Genomic DNA, 20,471 nt, shown 5'->3' on the forward strand with positions numbered 1-20,471 from the left:
TCCAACTTTAACGTAAAATAAATCAAAAGTACTGCTGCTCTCATGGCAAGGACATTAACTAATCCCATCTCATGTGACAACGCCAGGTTCATTATAATCTGCTGTCTGTCTGGCTCCTAGTTATAAGAAACTGTCCTGAACAAGTAGACAAGTTCTGAAAATCTTTGCCCTCTGATACACACCCTGTTCATTTGCCTGGAAAGCAGATCATTCACAGCTGTACTGTATCTCTCAGTGTCATAGCTGGAGGATCAATGTTACCCTGAATAGGTCACAACTGCAACTATTCTTCCGTAGCTTTGGCTGTGAACATCTGTCCAGGACCCATGCTTATGTGTCTGGTAGATACTCAACAATGCAATGGTGATTTTGATAATTGCACAGTGGTATGTTCCCTCAGAAATGTGACTGGAAGCCTCCATTGGAACAATTGAAGTGCTCCTCAGGAGACATTCCTCCAAGAGGACCACAACCTTGTCGTAGGGTTTGGAAGCTTGCGTGCTTCAATGACCCGGAGAGCTATCTTGGCTGGAGTTATGCCTGAGATCTTGGTAGGGTCACCCTGCAGTTCGAAGGGTAGAGCCCAGGATAATAGTAGTTCACAGGTCCTCTAGGTCTGGGCATTCAGCTCAGGGCTAACAACCCTGACTGATCAAAAAAAATGTTACAGGAACAGAAATGAAGAATCCTTCTATATCTGAGTGCGATGGTATCCCTGAGTCCAGCTGATAGTAGTGAAAACTGAGAGGAAACCACTGGCACAATGAAGGAAGCCCCGAACACTGCCAAAACCAAGACCAAAATTGTTGTTTGGAATGAAGGACCCATGTACAACACTGGCACACATAACTGCATTGTTACAACCTACATATACTGGGCATCAGTGAAAACAGATGGAGAGGATCTGGCTAAATGCAGCACTGGAGAAACGGTTTTATACACAAGAAGGGGAGATAGTCAGCATCATGATGGTGTAGCTGTCATTTTGAAGAAAGGCATTGAGAATTGCTTGCTTGAGCGGAAACCATTTGGCACTAGGCTGAAAGGGAAGCAAGTGAACACAACTGTGATCCAGTGCTATGCTCCAACTAACGATAGTGACATTGCAAAACAGGAAGTGTTCTATGAACAGCTAAAATAACAGGCAGAGTTAACACCACGCTGTGACATAATCATAATGACAAAGTGGGAAATAACATCCAGGGTCATGGGCATGTATGGATGTGGAATGATGAATAATAATGGTGAAAGACTGGTGGAACCAGATTGATAATTTAATAATCAGTGATGCATAGAGACAATTCTTGCTGGAGGTTGTTAGGGTTAATGTTAGGGTTAATTCGAGTCTGCCATTACAGGTCAGGAGTGGCTCACGTAATGAGAGGGAGGGGGGAGCGAAACTGGGGACCCCGCTACACCGAAACTAAGTGTCACGCGATTCAGTAAACAAAAGAAACAGGTAACTCGTGAGCATATGGCTGCGGGCCAATAAGATGGACACAAGTGCCCGATATTACCTAATACATAGTGGGGGGTTGTGCTGGGGGGAAAAGGGATATAAATAAGAGCAGATTGTAAGGGGAGGTCGGAACGCGCCTTCTCCAGCGACTCCGTCGATTCGCTGTGCCAGTTACGATTCACCATTAAAGCCAAGTTTTGTAATATTCCGGTGTTGGTTGTCTCTCTTCCTAAACGAACACAGGGCAGAATTTCAAGCCCAACAAGGTAAAGATGAAGAGAGAAGCAGATAGAGGAAGTGATCACCATCTTGCTGTAGCAGTGATGAAACTTAACCGGATGAACATTGGGACCTGAATACATGTACAAAGACGTTTTCATGTTGAAAAGCTCAAGGACTCCAGTGTAAGATCTGCCTTCACCAATCAGAACAGATTAAAGGCCTTGCAACATCTTGACAGGATGTGTCAGTAGATAAGATTGACACAATGTAGAAACGAATTGCCTCATTCTTCAAGGAGAGAAGCGAGCTTTATCTAGGACAGCGGTCCCCAATCTCCAGGCCGTGGACCGATACCGGGCCGCAGCGGTAGCCAGAACGCACCCAGCACATCTTTAAGAAAAAAGCCGAAATAAACAAGCTAATTAATTAGGTGCCACTCGGCACGTAAATGTCGGTCCAGATCAGAGGAGACTGCTGATTGAATCGCAGTGGCACCTAATTAAGAACTGGAAAGTACAAAGGATGGACCCAGCACGAAACATGGAAGATTAAAAAGAAAGTCAACATGAATTAAGGTGAAACTTCATTCACTGAAGTGAAGAGAATTGTAAGAAAGGATAAGAGAGTCTACATGGAAGACCTTGCAGTGGAGGCCGAAGCAGGATCCAGTGGTTCCATGAGAAATATGAACGGTCTGCTTTTGACAACTGAGAAAGAGTTAGGTAGAGCTCTTAAGATAGCGGAGTCAAGGGATATGGAGAGAAGGCAGGAACGGGGTACTGATTGTGGATGATCAGCCATGATCACATTGAATGGCGGTGCTGGCTCGAAGGGCCAAATGGCCTACTCCTGCACCTATTGTCTGTTGAGAAAGAGCAGAAAGCCCAATGGACAGTGTTTCAGGGAATTACAGAATAGACCACCACCAGAGGAAGAATCTGATGTACAAGAGGCAGCAGAAGAGCTTGATATCAACACAGATCCAAGCTTTTGTGTGTGTGTTACCTTCAAAGCAGAATATCTCCACAAGCTCAGGTTTACTGAGGGTTGCTTCACTGAAATCTGTGATATTCTATGGGCAGACCTATGGCCATGTATATACTTTCCATCTAGGCTGCACTAAATGTAGTGGACAAGGTTATGGTCACCCTAAACTTCCAGACAGCTGTGGCTAATCAGTGCCACTCCTCACAGTCTTCCCCTCACTATTAGAAAGATCACTGAACTTTTGCTTTATTAGTTTTTTTTATACATTTTCTACATAGCTACAGATTTAAAAAACCCCAGATCAAAATGAACATTGATACAGTGCAAAAATAAACATACAATAATAATATGATACAAAGAAAGATAATTGAGAAAGCACCCAAATTGAAGACATGTAAAATTACCGTAGATTCCGGACTACAGAGCGCACCTGATTTTTAGCCGCTGGCACTAATTTTAGAAATAAAATCATTTTTTTAAATGTAAAGGCCGCACCGGATTTTAGGCCGCACCGGATTTTCGGCCGCAGGTGTCCCACGTTGTAATATGAGATATTTACACAGAAAGATATTACACGTGAGGATTTTTTTAACTTTTAATTAAATCCATATGGTAACAAAAACAAATACATATTGCAAATGCTTTTTTTCGAACCGTGCCCGTACGCGGCTACTTTTAAATATACGTTGCGTATACTTCTTTACTGAACAACATTCCAATATTTCCTAACGACTGGTAAAAAATATATATACTGCAGCCTACCAGGAAAAGTTATTGATACCTTTAACTTAAAAGCAGAGTTCGCTCGGATCCAAAGCCGCTCGCGGAATCCGCTCCCCCCCTCCTTTCCGTTTCATCGCAAACGGCATTTAAAAGCAGATTTCGCTCAGATCCAAAGCCGCTCCGCCGCTCGACCCCCTCCTTTCCGTTTCATCGCAAACGGCATTTAAAAGCAGATTTCGCTCAGATCCAAAGCCGCTCCGCCGCTCGACCCCCTCCTTTCCGTTTCATCGCAAACGGCATTTTCCCACAAGACGCCGCGAAACCGGGTGTGTCGTCATAGCATCCCGCGATGTAGTACAGAAAACAAATATAGTTTAAACTAAGAGGGTAGGTAGCACAATGCTTCGAGTGTTTTCCATGTTGATGAGGGTGAGTACAAATGACTGATTTACAATAATTTAATTGTGAAAGTGCGCTTGATTTATCGTACAATTTCATTGGACCTCTGTGAACTACTCATCAATTTTATTGGTCTACTGTTACGAGGCAAAATGTTTACGAGGCGGCATGAAAAAAAAAATGCATTAGCCGCTCCGGATTATTGGCCGCAAAGTTCAAAGCTGTTCAAAATGTGGGAAAAAAGTAGCGGCTTAAAATCCGGAATCTACGGTAGTATCCTCCCCAAGCCCCGCAACAAAAAAAACTCCAGACCAACCACAAAACAATATAGAGAATATAAATCAGGACAATCAAACCCCCAAAATTGTAAATACACTTAGCAACAGAAGATATTAATGCCTACTACCAACAAAAAAAAAGGAGCTGAAAGCAAGGGACCGAAAAAAACCTTAGTCAAGAGGAAGGTTATGAAAGTACTCAATAAAAGGTCCCCAGACCCTATGGAAGTTTAAATCCAAATTAAGAACTGAATAATGATTTTTTTCAAGGTCTAAGCAGGCCATAATATCGTTAAGCCATTGAGCATGCGTGGGCGGGGCAACATCTCTCCATCTAAGGAGGATTACACGTCTAGCCAGGAGAGAGGCAAAAGATAATATTCGACACTTAGTCAAACTCAGACGTAAATCTGTCTCACCCCAGAAACAGAACAAAGCAATTAAAGGGTTAGGTTCTAGGTGGTGATTCAGAATATGCGATAACGTTATGAAGACATCTTTCCAAAATTTCTCCAAGCTAGGACAAAGCCAGTACATATGAATGAGAGAGGCCTCGCCCCTTTTGCATTTATCACAAAGCGGACTAATGTTAGGGTAAAATCGAGATAATTTAGATTTAGACATATGGGCTCTATGAACAATCTTAAACTGTAAAAGGCAATGGCGAGCACAAAGAGAGGTTGAATTAACCGATTTGAGAATCGAGTCCCAAGTCTCATCAGATAAGGAGGTATTTAAATCATGCTCCCATGCCATTTTAATTTTATCCACAGGGGCACGTCGTAAGGCTGCTAATGTATCACGAATAAATGATATTAAACCTTTACCTAGTGGATTAATAGAAAGAAATAAGTCCATAACATTTTTCTCAGGCATTTCAGGGAAGTTAGGAATTAAAGGAGTAATAAAGTGTCTAATTTGGAGATATCTAAAAAAATGAGCATTGGGCAGATTGAACTTAGCAGAGAGCTGTTGAAAAGAAGCGAAGCGATTATCAATAAAAAGATCTTCAAAATGTCTAATGCCCTTCCTACACCAATCATGGAATGCTGAGTCATACATAGTAGGTAAAAAAAGGTGATTATGTAAGATAGGGCTAGAAAAGGAAAAACCATGGGAACCATAAAATTTCCTAAACTGAGCCCATATACGCAGAGTGTGTCTAACAAGAGGATTAACTATTAATCTGGACAAACTACTAGGGAGTACAGAGCCAAGAAGTGCAGAGATAGATAATTCTTTAGTGGAGCTCAACTCCATTGCCACCCAATTAGGGCACTCGGGTTGGCCATGAAAAAAAGACCAAAAGGTAGCACAACGTATATTGGCTGCCCAATAATATAAACAAAAGTTAGGTAAAGCCATGCCACCCTCCTTTTTAGATTTTTGGAGATAACCTTTATTAATTCTAGAGCGCTTATTCTTCCACAGATATGACAAAATAATAGAGTCTAAGGAATCAAAAAAAGATTTAGGAATAAAAATTGGGATTGATTGAAATAAATATAAAAGTTTAGGGAGAACAGACATTTTAACAACATTAATACGACCTACCAAAGACATAGAAAGAGGTGACCATTGTAACAGACTCTGTTTAATAGTATATGAAAGATTGGCAACATTTTCACAAAAGAGATCTTTAAACTTCCTTGTGACTGTAATCCAAGATAAGTAAATTGATTATGAACTACTTTAAAAGGGAGATCACGAAATGTTAATTCTTGTGCTTCTTTATTAATTGGGAAAAGTTCGCTCTTATGTAAATTAAGTTTATATCCAGAGAGCTGGCTAAACTGGTCAAGTGAAAACATTGGAGGTAAGGATGTAGATGGATTTGAAAGAAAAAGTAATAAGTCATCGGCATAAAGAGAAACTTTATGCTCAACACCCCCTCTCCAAATCCTGGTCAGTTCAGGACAATTTCGAAATGCTATCGCCAAGGGTTCTATAGCCAAATCAAAGAGAAAGGGACTTAAAGGGCATCCCTGACAGGTGCCACATTTGAGGTTAAATAACTGGGATTTCTGAAAATTAGTTAAAATGGAGGCAGTAGGACACAAATACAGCAATTTGATCCAAGAGATAAAACTTTGACCGAAGTCAAATTTTTCTAAAACTGCAAAAAGGTAGTTTCACTCTATACGATCAAATGCTTTCTCCGCATTGAGGGAAATAACACATTCAGGAATCCCAGTTGGAGGTGAATATAAAATGTTAAATAAGTGTCGCATGTTAAAAAAAGGGAGACGGTTTTTAATAAAACCAGTTTGATCATCGGAACTGATGAAGAGGGAATAACAGTTTCTAATCTATAAGCCAAGACTTTGGCCAAGATTTTAACATCAACATTAAGCAAAGAAATCGGCCTATGCGAGGAACACTCTGTTGGGTCTTTACCCTTTTTTAATAAAAGAATAATAGATGCCTCATTAAAGGAGGGTGGCAATTGGCCACACCTAAACGAGTCAGATAATACTGAGAGTAACTGAGGAGAGAGAAGTGAAGAGAATGATTTATAAAATTCTACGGGGAACCCATCAGGTCCAGGAGATTTCCCTGAAGACAATGCAGAAATTGCAAAAGATATTTCTTCTGATGATATAGGCGCATTAAGTTTGGCTTTAAAATCAGATGAAAGCGAAGGAATATTCAGATTATTTAAAAAATGGTCAACAGAGATATTGTCATTCAAAGATTCAGAGGAATAAAGTCAAGAGTAGAAATTTTAAAATGCGTCATTGATTTCTAGGTGATCCAATGTAAGGTCACCATTCTCCTTCCGGATCTTTGTAATATGTTGTTTGGCTTTGGAACGCCTCAACTGATTGGCTAGAAATTTACCAGATTTGTCGCCATGGATATAAAAGCGACTCTTACTTTCAAGAAGTTGGCGTTCAACAGGTTGAGTAGACAGGAGGTTAAATTTAGCTTGAAGTTCTACACGCTTCTTGTATAGTTCAGGGTTCTTAGTTTGAGCATACAGTTGATCCAAATCTTTAATCTGATTAATGAGGTCTAATCGATCTGCACAGGACTTCCTATTAAGATTTGCTGTATAGGAGATTATTTGGCCGCTCAAGTATGCTTTCATGGCATCCCAGACAATCTGGGATGACACTTCAGGTGATGTATTGGTGTTAAAATAAAAGGTTATCTGATCCTTAATAAATTTTAGAAAATCATCATCCGATGATAAAGTCGAATCAAACCGCCAGTGTTTATTCCTCTGAGGGAGACCAGGAAAATTTAAAGACAGAGTAATTGGGGCATGGTCAGAAATCAGTATACTCTGATAATTACAAGAATAGACAAATGGAATGAGTTGATTATCGAGTAAGAAGTAGTCAATTCTAGTAAAGGTATGGTGAACATGTGAAAAAAACAGAATAATCTCTCTCAGTAGGATGAAGGAAACGCCATATATCAGAGATACCATAATTAGAGAGAAACGATTGAATAGCTAAGGCAGATTTAGTAGGTGGTCTAGTAACAGAGGACGATCGATCCAAATTAGGATCTAACCAACAATTGAAATCACCACCCAGTACAAGACAGTATGAGTTTAAGTCTGGTAGTGAGGAGAAAAAACGTTTAAAAAAAATTAACATCATCGAAATTGGGGGCATACAGGTTTGCTAGTACAACTTTAGTATTATATAGTTTACCAGAAACAATAATAAAATGGCCATTTGTATCAGATATCTTATTATGGAGTTCAAAAGGAATATTTGAATTAATAAGGATGGAGACCCCCCCCTAGCTTTGGCGGCAACAGCAGCAGTTCAATGCAATACATAATCTAGCAGAGAAAGAAAAAATAAATAAAACAATAATAATTAAACAAGTAAATCAATTATGTATATTGAATAGATTATTCAAAAATGTACAAAAACAGAAATACTGTATATTAAAAAAGTGAGGTAGTGTCCAAAGCTTCAATGTCCATTTAGGAATCAGATGGCAGAGAGGAAGAAGCTGTTCCTGAATCACTGAGTGTGTGCCTTCAGGCTTCTGTACCTCCTACCTGATGGTAACAGTAAGAAAAGGGCATGCCCTGTGTACTGGAGGTCCTCAATAATGGACGCTGCCTTTCTGAGACACCACTCCTCGAAGATGTCCTGGGTACTTTGTAGGCTAGTGCCCAAGATGGAGCTGACTAGATTTACAACCTTCTGCAGCTTCTTTCGATCCTGTGCAGTAGCCCCTCCATACCAGACAGTGACGCAGCCTGTCGGAATGCTCTTCACGGTACAACTATAGAAGTTTTTGAGTGTATTTGTTGACATGCCAAATCTCTTCAAACTCCTAATAAAGTATAGCCACTGTCTTGCCTTCTTTATAACTACATTGATATGTTGGGACCAGGTTAGATCCTCAAAGATCTTGACACCCAGGAACTTGAAGCTACTCACTCTTTAATGATTTTCTGGTGGTTCTGCTATTACCCACTTTATAGTGGTTTTAGCATTTCCCCATAGCCACTGTTAAGCTAATTAGCATGTCCTTCCCTTCTTTCTAACTCCCTCCTTTCTTGAATAGTGGTGTTACAATTGAAGTTTTATAGTCCTCCACAGAATCTCTCCAGGATCCAGGGAATTTTGGTAGCTTATATGAATATGTTCACTACTCAGCAGCCATCAGGTCAATGGATATGTCAGTCTTGAGAGATTATTTTGTTCCTCTCTTGCTAAGGCTCCTTGACTATTAATATTAGTGCAGGTTCTCAAATCAGAATCAGGCTTCATATCACTAGTTAACTTAGCGGCAGCAGTACAATGTAATACAGATATTAAAGTAAAATATATATTAAAAAGTTAAATTTAAAATAGTGCAAAAACAGAAATAATATATATTTTTTTAAAAGTGAGGTAGTGTTCATGGGTTCAAGGTCCATTTAGGAATGGGATGGCAGAGGGGAAGAAGCTGTTCCTGAACCACTGAGTGTGTGTCTTCGGGCTTCTCTTCTCGTTGTTACCATCAGGAAGAAGGTAGAGGGCATTTGAAAGGTGCCTTGGTTACTACAGAAGCTGGTACCAGTGATAGAGCTGACTAATTTTTACAAATTTCTATAGCTTCTTTCGATCCTGTACACAGACCCCACCCATACTGGACAGTGACGCAGCCTGTCAGAATGCTCTCCATGGTACATCTGTATAAGTTTTCGAGTGTTTTAGATTACAAACCAAATCTCCTCAAACTCCTAATGTTGCAAAGAACGGGTGAACCCAAACGCAGGACACTGGCATTCCCATCCCCCATCAGGAAGGCCTTAAAGTTCTCTGCTTCTTTCTGGGGAACAGGCTCAATCTGTTTCCCTCCACCACCGCTCTCCTTCATCTGGCAGAACCAGTCCTCACCCTCAATAATTTCTCCTTCGGCTCCTTCCACTTCCCTCAAGCCAAAGGTGCAGCCAAGGGCACTCCCATGGGTCCCAGCTCTGCCTGCCTTTATATTGGCTATGTGGAACAGTTCATGTTCCAAGCCTACACTGGCATCGCTCACCAACTCTTCCAACGCTACATCATTTGTGCTGCTTCCTGTACCCGTGCTGAACTCGACACAGGTGCCCCTCAGGGCTGTGTACTAAGCCCCCTCCTTTACTCCCTGTATACCCATGACTGTGTCGCCACCCACAGCTCCAATCTGCCAATTAAATTTGCTGATGAAACTACACTGATTGGCCTAATCTCAAATAATAATGAGGCAGCCTACAGAGAAGAAGTCATCACCCTGACACAGTGCCGTCAAGAAAACAACCTCTCCCTCAATGTTGCAAAAACAAAGGAGCTGGTTGTGGACTACAGGAGGAATGGTGACGGGCTAACCCCTTTTGACATTAATGGATCAGGGCTGAGAGGGTGAATAGATTTAAATTCCTCAGCATAAACATCACTGAGGATCTCACGTGGTCTGTACATAACGGCTGTGTGGTGAAAAAGGCACAATAGCGCCTCTTTCACCTCAGACGGTTAAAGAAATTTGTTATGACCACTTGGTCAAACACCTTTGTTCCGTACGCCAAAAAAGAGTGGGATTTCCCGGTGACCTCCCAGTCCAATTCTACTTCCCACTCCTATTCCGACATCCCACGATGAGGCCACACTCCGGTAGGAGGATAAACATTTATATTCCATCTGGGTAGCCTCCAACCTGATGGCATGAACATTGATTTCTTGAACTTCCAGTAATTGCCCCCCACCCCCTTCACCAGTCCCCAGTCCTGCTTCCCCCTCTCACTTTTATCTCCTTACCTGCCCATCACCCCCTTCCCTTTCTTCCATGGTCTTCTATCACCAGTCAACTTCCCAGCTCTTTACTTCATCCCTCCCTTTCCTCCACCTTCTTAGTCTGACTCCCTCACCCTTCCTTTCCCATCCCAATGAAGGGTCTCAGCCTGAAACGTCAACTGTTTACTCTTTTCCATGAATGCTGCCTGACTTGCTTGAGCTTCTCCAACGTTTTGTGTGTGTTGCCAAGTATTTCAATACTCCTCACAGTGAAATACTGTGCTCGTTCCCTGCCTGTCTCCCTTCATTTCACCCTCAATGCCTGTTGCTTTTACCCGGCTGCCATTAGGAACATGTCACTCTCCGGCAGCTGATTGAAACTCGCAGGTGAAGCCCTGAAGCTGAGAGCCCTGAGAACTGGCTTTTTCCAAAACCTCGCTTCTGGAAAGCACTAAAGGGCTAAAACATAAACCACATCATCTTAAAAGTTTCTTCACCTAGCAGTTAAATCTGATCAATCACTCTATTTAGCCCCTTCACCAGCCCCCTCGCTCTGTTACCCTTCACTATACAAGTCAAGTCACTCTTATTGTCATTTCGACCATAACTGCTGGTACAGTACACAGTAAAAACGAGACAATGTTTTTTCAGGACCATGGTGTTACATGACACAGTACAAAAACTAGACTGAACTACGTTAAAAAAAAACACAGAAAACTACACTAGACCACAGACCTACCCAGGACTACATAAAGTGCACAAAACAGTGCAGGCATTACAATAAATAATAAACAAGACAATAGGGCAGTAAGGTGTCAGTCCAGGCTCTGGGTATTGAGGAGTCTGAGAGCTTGGGGGAAGAAACTGTTACGTAGTCTGGTCGTGAAAGCCCGAATGCTTCGGTGCCTTTTCCCAGATGGCAGGAGGGAGAAGAGTTTGTATGAGGGGTGCATGGGTCCTTCATAATGCTGTTTGCTTTGTGGATGCAGTGTGTAGTGTAAATGTCCGTGATGGCAGGAAGAAAGACCCCAATGATCTTCTCAGCTGATCTTACTATCCGCTGCAGGGTCTTGCGATCCGAGATGGTACAATTTCCGAACCAGGCAGTGATGCAGCTGCTCAGGATGCTCTCAATACAACCCCTGTAGAATGTGATGAGGATGGGGGGTGGGAGATGGACTTTCCTCAGCCTTCGCAGAAAGTAGAGACGCTGCTGGGCTTTCTTGGCAATGGAGCTGGTGTTGAGGGACCAGGTGAGATTCACCGCCAGGTGAACACCAAGAAATTTGGTGCTCGTAAGATCTCTACCGAGGAGCCGTCGATGTTCAGTGGGGCGTGGTCGCTCCGTGCTCTCCTGAAGTCAACAACCATGTATCTACACTGCACTGTAGATACTTCAAATCACTTTTTACAATGTAAATACATGCTGGTGTTATTCATTTATGCACATTTTATTCCATATCTGTCCTTTAGTTTCAGTTATTTATACACAATTCTTTATTTTTATAGAATTCCTTATAAATTGTTCGGTGTTTTTTTTGCATGTCGTGCCCTGACCAACACTCCATAACAAATTCCTAACACATGTAAATGTATATGGTGAATAAAGTTGATCCTTTTTGTGCCTTGATTGTTCTAATTGTATGGTACGGTTGTGCTGTAATATCACTTTTTAAACCATTGACCTAAATCACAATGTTTTGACTCTCCAGTAGTGGAGGTGATGATTTTCTCGAGACAAATGTGATTGTTTCAGGTTTGCAGATTTCTGTTTATCAGTTTCTTTCATTTTCTCTTCTTAAGCTGCCCCTTAGGGTTAAAAGTTTCACTTTAAATCTCACGCCTGGCTTTTGATGTCTTTTACTGTGACAGCCCACAGCTCACATTCGCCTTTGCAGAGCAAGTTCTTGGTCCGATACCGAGGAGTTCGGAAAGGACGACAAACCAGTTGTGGAAGAGCAGGCAGAGCGCGCGCGCGCGCACACACACACACAAACACACACACACACACACACACACACACACACACACACACACACACACACACACACACACACACACACACACACACACACACACACACACACACACACACACACACACACACACACACACACCTACCTCTCAATGTTCCCTCCTTCCCTTGGCCCACTCCTTCCAGCTGAACATGTAGTTGTTGGAGTGTTTTTATCCCAACCCGAGCGTTTCACTGCGGGAGTTGTTGAAGTCAGACCAGCATCCTCGGCTGCTTTGCCAATGACGTTCTTTCAATCTCTTTGTCAAAGTGGGGAAGTTTGCCAACGATATGCAATATATAATCAAGTTTTCAGTTCCTTGGATAAGCAAGGCAAAGGTGTCATTGGATAATTTGTACTGTTCCCTGCAATATTTAATTTATGCCCGCTGCTTCATTTATCTATGCATAATTCACTTTTAGATTTAATTCTTACTGTCTAAAGTTATTGCGTGTTATATGTGTGTTATGGGTACTACTGTGCTTTACACCCTGGTCCGGAGAAATGTAGCCTTGCTTGGCAGTAAAAGTGTTTATAGTAAAATTACTATAAACTTGACCTGACTTAACTTGATATTTACGTTTTACAGCCACACCTTTGGCGGAAAATGATTGTCTTCACGTTAGGGATTCTAACCTTTGATATCCAATTGCATTACTATTGCTAAATTCCCCGACTATCAACATCCTGGGGAGGGTGGGGAGTCACCATTCACCAGAAAGTCAGTTGGATCAATCACGTAAAAACCAAGGCAATAGGAGCTGGCTATCCATTGAAGAGTAACTAACTCAGTTTAAGAGAGCATTTCCAAGACACTTTTGTAGTTGCTCTGGAAATATCTGAGTTTGGCCAGACTGCACAGCAGCGCCCCCTTCCTGTAGATAAATAAAACTACAGCTCTTCGGAAATTTTGTTCATAATTAGCTGTATGTACCTGGTATGGAAGTTGACTGACAGTTTAATTCAATAATTCTCATTTCTATGCAAAAGGTAGCTTCAACAAATGCATTTGGTGTGGATGTTTTCTGAATGTCGAAGTTGTGCACCCTAAAGAGGGTGAACTGTTTAAAGATCAAAAAGACTCTGCTCCCTTACAAATGTGTTGGTCTTTAACCCATCAGCAATATTTATTGATTTACTTATTGCGGTATCACGTGGAGTAGCCCTTCTGACCCTTTGAGCCACGCCGCACAGCAATTTGCCAATTTAATCCACAATTCACAATGACCTAAGATGATGAGAGGCATTGATCGTGTAGATAGTCAGAGGCTTTTTCCCAGGGCTGAAATGGTTGCCACAAGAGGACACAGGTTTAAGGTGTTGGGGAGTAGGTACAGAGGAGATGTCAGGGGTAAGTTTTTTTACTCAGAGAGTGGGGAGTGTGTGAAATGGGCTGCTGGCAACGGTGGTGGAGGTGGATATGATAGGGTCTTTTAAAAGACTTTTCGATAGGTACATGGCGTTTAGAAAAATAGAGGGCTATGGGTAAGCCTAGTAACTTCTAAGGTAGGGATATGTTCGGCACAACTTTGTGGTCACAAGTCCTAGTTATGCAACCACTGACGCCAGGCAGACAATCTCTGAAGAGTATTGATAATGGCTGGGTTCACCTGTCTTGTAAAGACACTGCCCAGAAGGCAATGGCAAACCACTTCTGTAGAAAAATTTGACAAGAACAATCATGGTCATGGATTAGACTATGGTCGCCCACGTCATTAGGCATAGCACATAATGATGACGGTGACTTTGCTTTAGTGCAAGTTAATACATATTCTAGTATAGCTCATCAGGCATCAGAAATGCTTCAATTTAGATTTTAGCATTTATTTAAGCTACATCTAACAAAATCCCTACCACAAAAGAAAGGCATTTTTTGGTAATCTCTTCAAACTGTTTCTACAACAATATAGCATAAGAAGGCCCTCAATATTGTATCAAATTAATTAAATTAGCAATCAATTCCTCAGCTAAATGAATCCCTTCTGCCTACACAATACCCATATCTGTGCACTTCTTGCACATTAATATGCAAGGGCAGAGGCAGTGCATTCCAGGTACCCTGTGCTACTCTATGCACAAAACCAACCCCACACTTCCCCTTTAAACTTGCTCCTCGTACTTTAAATGCATACCCTCTGGCATTAGACACTCCAACCCTGGGAAAACTGGCTCTCTACTCTATCTATGCCTCTCATAATCTTATAAACTTACATCAGCTCTCCCCTCTGGCTCTGCCGCTCCGAAGAAAACAACCCAAGTTGTCCAACATCTCTAATCCAGGCAGAATCCTGGTGAATCTCTTCTACATCCTCTCTAACTTCCTTATTCTTGAGGTCAGTTCCTTGACTATGCCTTATGCCTTCATTACCAGCCACTTTTGTAGCCTCTTTCAGAGAGCTATGAAGTTGGATCACAAAGTCTGTCCGCACATCAACAGTTCTAGGTCTTGTTATTTACAGTGCATTGTCTCTTCACTTTTGATTTCCCAGAACGCAGCAATTCACATTTGGCTGGGTTAAACTCCATTTGCCATTTTTTCGCTCATACCTCCAACTAATCTATATCCTGCTACATCCTTTACCTGTCTCTATGCAAATCAGAACACTACCAAATCTTCATATCATCTGCAAACTTGCTACCTTATCTATGTTTTCATTTATATATATCACAAACAGGTAATTCATATATAACATCACTAACCATAGACCAGAGTAAGTCCATCGACCACTACCACCTGTCTTCTATGGACAAGCCAATTCTGAATCTAAACTGCCAATTTATCATGCATCCCATACATCCTAATCTTCTGGTTGAACTTCCTAGAGGGACCTAGTAAAGCGCCTTACTAAAATAATTTAGACAACACCCACAGCTGAACCTTCACCGCCTCCTTGAAAATCTCAAATTAAGTTAGTAAGGCACAACTTACCCAAAAGCTATGCTGACTGTCCCTAGTTAGGCCATGATTTTCCAGTTGCTTATAAATTCCATCCATAAGAATCAAGTCAAGTCACTTTTTATTGTCATTTTGACCGTAACTGCTTGTACAGTACACAGTAAAAACGAGAAGTTTTTCAGGACCATGGTGCTACATGAACAGTACAAAAACTACACTGAACTATGTAAAACGACACAAAAACTACACTCGACTACAGCCCTACCCAGGACTGCATAAAGTACACAGAACAGTGCAGGCATTGCAATAAATAATAAACAAGACAATAGGCACAGCAGAGGGCAGTAGGTTGGTAGTCCGATGGCTTGGGGGAAAATCTGTTACATAAATAAACAGCTTATAAATAAACAATCCTCTCCAGTAACTTCCCCACCACTGACTAGACAGTCACCAGTCTATAGTTTTCAAGATTCTCGCTATTTTCCTGTTTGAATAAAGGAACGTTAGGTCCTCACCCATCCTCTGGGACCTCATCTGTGGCTAGAGAGTACATAAAGATACTAGCCCAGGTCCTGGCAATCTCATCTCTTTCCTCACTCAATAAGCTGTGTATATCTCATTAAGCTCCAGGGACTTACCTGCCTTAATATTTGTTAAGAGATCCAACACTATTTCCTTCTTGATCTTCAAATGCCCTAGCAAATTAACACTCCGACATTGCCGAATCCATTCTTTCAGTACACGATTGAGATCTTCATGTTTCTCTTTATGCAGTGTTTATCTATTTTTCACTAACTCTGTTCGTCACCTATGTGAGGTCACTTCTCAGAACTGTCTGTGAAACACAAACCCTACTCATCACCTGGGAACCTTTCCACTGCCTTGTGAAATTCTCCATTTGTAACATCATGTCAGTACTTTAAAAAAATTGGATTTCGGAGGTTTTTGGAATTTGTGATTTCAGATAAGGGGTACTCAACCTGTAATACCCATTACCGTATTGTTCCACTTCCCATGTTTATTTCATCCCAAGGGATTTTGTGCTGTTTGTATGTATCCAGTTTCTCAAGTCTCCTATATCTGGTCTAGAAATTTACCATTTTAATCTCAACCACTTCTAGCTCCCTTATTATGGCATTAGTACTTGACTGAATAGAACGGCAGCAAATTCCCAAACTTGGCGCACTTCTGTCATCATAATTCCATAGCCATGACAAATGTTTATTAGTGTCCATGAGGGCTTAGTTGTTTCTGCATCATGTGGTCATTTCTGTAATCTCTCATTTAAATGCTGTATTTAATATGAGGATGCTGAGGTTCACAATGTTGGGAACAGTGGACATAAAATTTTTCCAATGCTCCTTTACAAACATTTTACCTCTGTTGTCAAGTAAGAGTAAGTAAGAGTGTCAATCTTCACTGCAAATTTCTTTCTTTTTAAATCTATTTATTAATTTTTTAAACAAACATAAATGAAACATGAATACAAAGTGTTTGAGAGTACATAATTAATAGTTTAAGTAGACATTCAAATATATAATAATCAATATATATAGCCTCCCAAACTCATAGTATTTATGAACAAAATAAACAAAAAGAAAATAAAACCCCAAAAAAGAGAAAAAAAAACACTAACCAACATGGGCCATTGCATAATGTTAAATACATACAGTAGTGCCAATAACTCCGAACCTCCATCCAAATAATTAAGGATAATCAAAGTGAGGTTTAGGAAAAGACAATTTAACATATGAAAATGTTGAATAAATGGTCTCCAAGTTTCTTCAAATTTAACTGAAGGATCAAAAACAACACTTCTAATTTTTTCTAAGCTCAAACAAGAGATAGTTTGAGAAAACCACTAAAATATAGTTGGAGGATTAATTTATTTCCAATTCAAAATAGATCTTCTAGCCATTAATGTAACAAATGCAATCATTCGTCGAGATGAAGAGGATAAATGACTATTATCCACCATTGGTAAACCAAAAATTGCAGTAAAAGGATGCGGTTGGAAATTGATATTCAGAACTCTTGAAATAATACTGAAAATATCTTTCCAATTCACTGCGAATTTATCGTGTATTTCCAAAGCATATTGCCTCACTCACAACCTGTTACGTTTGGATACTTGTAGCAGGCCACATGCATCATCTGATGTCCGCATCCTTGGCTTCTTGAAAATGGATGGTTTCTACTTAAGACTTTCTGAGGTTCTGCAGCTTCCACTCAAACATTGCCCCTGATGTCCGATGGGATGGGTTACTGTGGTGAACTACATTTACCTGTCTGGACACGCCCCCCTGCTGACTGCTCCTGTGGCTCCTCCCACGGACCCCGGTATAAAGGCGATTGGAGCCACAGACCCTTCCTCAGTCTCCAGGATGTTGTGTAATGGTTACTTGCTGCTTGTGCTTTCTTCCAACCAATAAAAGCCTACCTTAACCCACGTCTCAGAGTTATTGATGGTGCATCAGTTACGACATGCCATTTTCACACCAGAATGTTTTAACACTCTTGATTCAGAAGGAAGAGTCTGATATCCAGATCACTAATAGAGGAAAGAATTCGTCTATTCCAGTTAAAGGGTGAAAGATTATCTTATAGCTCATCTTCGAAGGGCAAAAAACATAGTTATACGTACATAAGGAAATTCTTCTTAATTTGAATTAAGACTTCATTTTTATTTTAGTCACCGCATTTAAATGAAAACAGCTATTTCTCAATATTAGTTGCTTAGAAATAACACAACATAGTTAAGTGGCATAAATGAAAACCGACTTACTCTGGAGAAAATGCAGATAGTTTTTTTTACATTATTTTGGAAACATAATAATAGACAACAGGTGCAGAAGCCACATGCCAACAGATTTCTGGACACAGCTCAGCACATCACAGAAATCAGCGTCTATGGATTCTGTCTAGACTTCTTGCTGCTTCAGTAAAGCAGCCAGCATAATCGAAGAGCCCTTCTACCCCAAAGATTCTCTATTCTCCCCTCTCCTATCGGTCAGAGATACAAAATCCTGAAAGCATTTACCACTATGTTCAAGGACAGCTTTACTATTAATGATTCATCTCATAAATTGTTACGATCTTGCACTTTATCCGTAGCTGTTAGACTTCATTCGGCATTGTTATCGTTTTACCTTGAACTATCTCAATGTACTGCATAATGAATTGATCTGAATGAACAGTATCGCAAGACAAGCATTTCGTTGTGCCTCTGAACCGATTCCCCATCATATCATCACCCATTAAAGCATTCTTTGAACCAGTGCCAATGGAAAGAAATTTTTAAAAATATCTCCCAATTTTGATAAAAAAAAAGTCCTGGAGCTGTTTCTCCTTGGTTTTGGTTTATGATTTTCACATATACCGAGATCCAAGAGTCCTGTACGTCCAGACAGATCATCTCATACATAATTAATTTGAGGTAGTAACTGGCTATTTTTCAGTATGCAACACTGCTGGCAGAACTCAGGACTGAAGAAGGGTCTCAGCCTGAACCGTCGACTGTTCACTCTTTTCCATCGATGCTGCCCGGACTGCTGAGTTCCTCCAGCATTTTGTGTGTGTTGCTTTGAATTTCCAGCATCTGCAGATATTCTCGTGTTTGTGATTTTCCCGTGCGTATTTAAGAGTCGTCTTACTTTAGAGTTTTGCACCAGAGCCGTTAAAAAGGGCTCAAAAATCACCCAAAGAACTGAGGTGCGCAAGCATTACATAACTCGCGTCAGCAGCCCCTGACAACTAAATCCTTCCGGGGCGGCTCCACACAGCATCCCGTTGGGCTTTGACCGATATCTGAGGCAGTTTAGCCCGGTTTCGTTGGGTTTTTACCGATAATTGAGGCAGCCACCGAGCTTTATCTAATATCCCGGACGGTCTGTGTTTCCGGCGCTGCCCTAATTTCCTCTTAAAGATGGCGGCGCTGTGTCGGGGACGGAGCGGTGTCTGGTCGTGGTGGCGTTCGGCTTGTGTGCAGGTGAGACCGGGCTCTCTGGGCTGGGACCTCGCCGTGATATTTTATGAGGTGGCTGTTGCGGTTGCTCGAACGGTATCCAGGCTGAGTGGCCGCTCTCCTGGGTCCGGCCGGAGTCCCGGACCGACAGCCGGCCTACAGGCTACTCGGTGCCGCAGTGTGAAGGTCACGGAGATGGGGAGGCAGAGGCTGTTTAACTCCGTGAGCAGCCGATATATTTTCATCAGGATTGAAATGTCTAATACTAGAGGGCAGGTATTTAAGGTGAGATGAGGTAAATTCAAGAGAAATGTGCAGGGAAAGTTTCTTTTGTCTCACAGTAAAAGACGTCAGAGACGCATTGTCAGGGTTGTTGATGGAGGCAAATGTGATAGTGGTGTTATGCAGGAACTGGAGAGATATGGACATTATGTATGCAAAATAGATTGTTCAATTAGGCATTTAATTACTAAAAGACTACTGTTCTAAGAGATTATGTTGCTGTTGTTTATGTACCATAATGCCTTAGGATGCCAGACTGGTACCATAGTGCCACAAAGCATTATAGTGATAATATTTTGCTCCTAAAGGAACATTGTGGTGTATTCTTGTATGTTCATGGCACGTGAGTGTTGTTAGATAGGGTTGGCAGTTCCCAATGGCCTCTGAGCTGAGCTGAGGAGTCAGAAAGTTAATCACAGTGGTGAATATGCATGAGGTAAGGGTGGTAAGTTTTCTTCCCTGAAGAACATTAATGAACTGGATGGGTTTTTAGTTAAATCTTGTAGTTCAAAGACTATGCTTCTTAAATTCCAGATTTACTTGAATACCTTTTAAATTCTCAAGTTTTTCGGTTAGGATTGGAGCTTGTCTTTCTGGATTGTCAGGCCAGGATGTGGTATCAATATATTAAATTAATTACTGAGTTTTGGAGAGTTATGTGGACTTTGGATATGATAAATGATCCCAAGAAGGCTTGAATCAGGTTTGATATTACCAGCTTAAGTCATGAAATCTGTTAACTATGAGGTAGCAGTACAATGCAATACATGATAATAGAGAAAAATGAAAACTGATTTATTATATACTATATATAATAGTTATATAAGTAGTACAAAAAATAGGAGATTTTTTAAAAAAGTAGTGAGGTAGTATTCATGAGTTCAATGTCAATTCTGAAACTAGAAGGAGAAGCTGCTTCTGAATAGTTGAGTGTGTGCATCCATCTTGATGGTAACAATGAGAAGTGGGCATGATCTGGGTGATTGGGGTCCTTAATGATGGAGCTGATTAATCTTACT

The 20,471-nt window shown here is 41.0% G+C and overlaps 2 protein-coding genes across 3 annotated transcripts in view; one reads left to right on the forward strand and one right to left on the reverse strand.

The window, feature by feature from the left end:
• Positions 1-12,539, reverse strand: part of padi2 (peptidyl arginine deiminase, type II) — a 58,892-nt gene extending 46,353 nt beyond the window's left edge. For both annotated transcript variants that reach the window (XM_073031814.1, XM_073031815.1), the window contains exon 1: positions 12,417-12,539. The gene's annotated coding sequence lies outside the window, so the exon portion shown is untranslated. The remainder of the gene's footprint in view (positions 1-12,416) is intronic.
• A 6,188-nt stretch (positions 12,540-18,727) lies between these two features.
• Positions 18,728-20,471, forward strand: part of sdhb (succinate dehydrogenase complex, subunit B, iron sulfur (Ip)) — a 31,459-nt gene continuing 29,715 nt past the window's right edge. Inside the window, exon 1 of the mRNA XM_073031818.1 lies at positions 18,728-19,194. Within this exon, the coding sequence (XP_072887919.1) occupies positions 19,132-19,194 (63 nt within the window). The 5' untranslated portion in view covers positions 18,728-19,131. The remainder of the gene's footprint in view (positions 19,195-20,471) is intronic.

The sequence above is a fragment of the Hemitrygon akajei genome, chromosome 29 (genome assembly GCF_048418815.1).
Source record: "Hemitrygon akajei chromosome 29, sHemAka1.3, whole genome shotgun sequence".
Lineage (NCBI taxonomy): Eukaryota > Metazoa > Chordata > Chondrichthyes > Myliobatiformes > Dasyatidae > Hemitrygon > Hemitrygon akajei.